Source organism: Frankliniella occidentalis, unplaced genomic scaffold (assembly GCF_000697945.3).
Source record: "Frankliniella occidentalis isolate FOCC.00 unplaced genomic scaffold, Focc_3.1 Scaffold149, whole genome shotgun sequence".
Classification (NCBI taxonomy): domain Eukaryota; kingdom Metazoa; phylum Arthropoda; class Insecta; order Thysanoptera; family Thripidae; genus Frankliniella; species Frankliniella occidentalis.
Window position 1 is genome coordinate 732,217 of NW_026267276.1, and position 798 is coordinate 733,014.

Consider the following 798-nt stretch of genomic DNA (forward strand, 5'->3'; position numbering starts at 1 on the left):
CCCCCCCCCTTCCCAGTCTGCCCGACCTGAAACCGTGCCTGCCGCACGGGTGATACCACACGCAGGCAGGCGTGCGTCTGGGTTGCCTACACGCACGGCGCTCACACTGTGGAGTCCGTCCTTTCACAACCGTTGAGCTCCAACGCGCAATTGGAAATAAATAACTGCTTCACGTCGCCTCTCTTTTCGATTTCAGATGCGGAACAGCTACCTCCTGCTCGACGAGTATGTAAGTACTTAGAGGATGCACTTCCGTGTGCGCCCGAACGCTTTCCGCCCGTTTCCAGCACTCGTGTTTGTTGCTCACAGATGCGCTTCCTTAACTGTGTCGACGGCGGCAAGAAGCCCTCCAAGTCCATTCTGGACGTCGGAGTGGACGACGCTATCGGTGACGCCGGCTTCGACGAGGCCATGTTCTTTAAGCGGGGTGGCGTCTTCAAGTGGTCGAATGAGGACAAGAAGAAAAAGTTGGATTGGTAGCCGAGACGTACAAGGGCTGATTGGATCTTAAGTTACTTAATTAACATGATATGATATAAACTATTCCATACGTCATAAGAGTAACGGTACCCGCGATTTTGTAAGCAAAATTTGTCAGTCCTGACTGAATGTATGTACCAGAGCTCTCAATAAACCAGTCGTTGCTAACAAGTCACCACGCCCTTGTTTGTAGCTGCACAGGGGTGTAGCTGGGTTGTGATTTGCGTAGTGTGAGTGAAGTGTAAAGTTGTCGCTGAGAACACCTTGACCCCAGAGAGAAATTTTGGTGGAAAAGACGTGGAATCGACGTGGTGTTAT

At 51.3% G+C, this 798-nt stretch overlaps 1 protein-coding gene across 1 annotated transcript; it reads left to right on the top strand.

The window, feature by feature from the left end:
• Positions 1-176: 176 nt before the first annotated feature.
• Positions 177-655, top strand: LOC127750192 (radical S-adenosyl methionine domain-containing protein 2-like). Its single transcript, XM_052271088.1, has 2 exons — positions 177-229; positions 310-655. The coding sequence occupies exons 1-2, from the start codon at positions 197-199 to the stop codon at positions 478-480; spliced, it is 204 nt and encodes a 67-aa protein (XP_052127048.1). The 5' UTR covers positions 177-196; the 3' UTR covers positions 481-655.
• Positions 656-798: the final 143 nt, after the last annotated feature.

Bases quoted from the DNA above. Each gene is read 5' to 3' on its own strand.
- LOC127750192 (XM_052271088.1), top strand. From the start codon at position 197: ATGCGGAACAGCTACCTCCTGCTCGACGAGTAT. The intron at 230-309 runs GTAAGTACTTAG...TGTTGCTCACAG, and splicing joins ACCTCCTGCTCGACGAGTAT to ATGCGCTTCCTTAACTGTGT.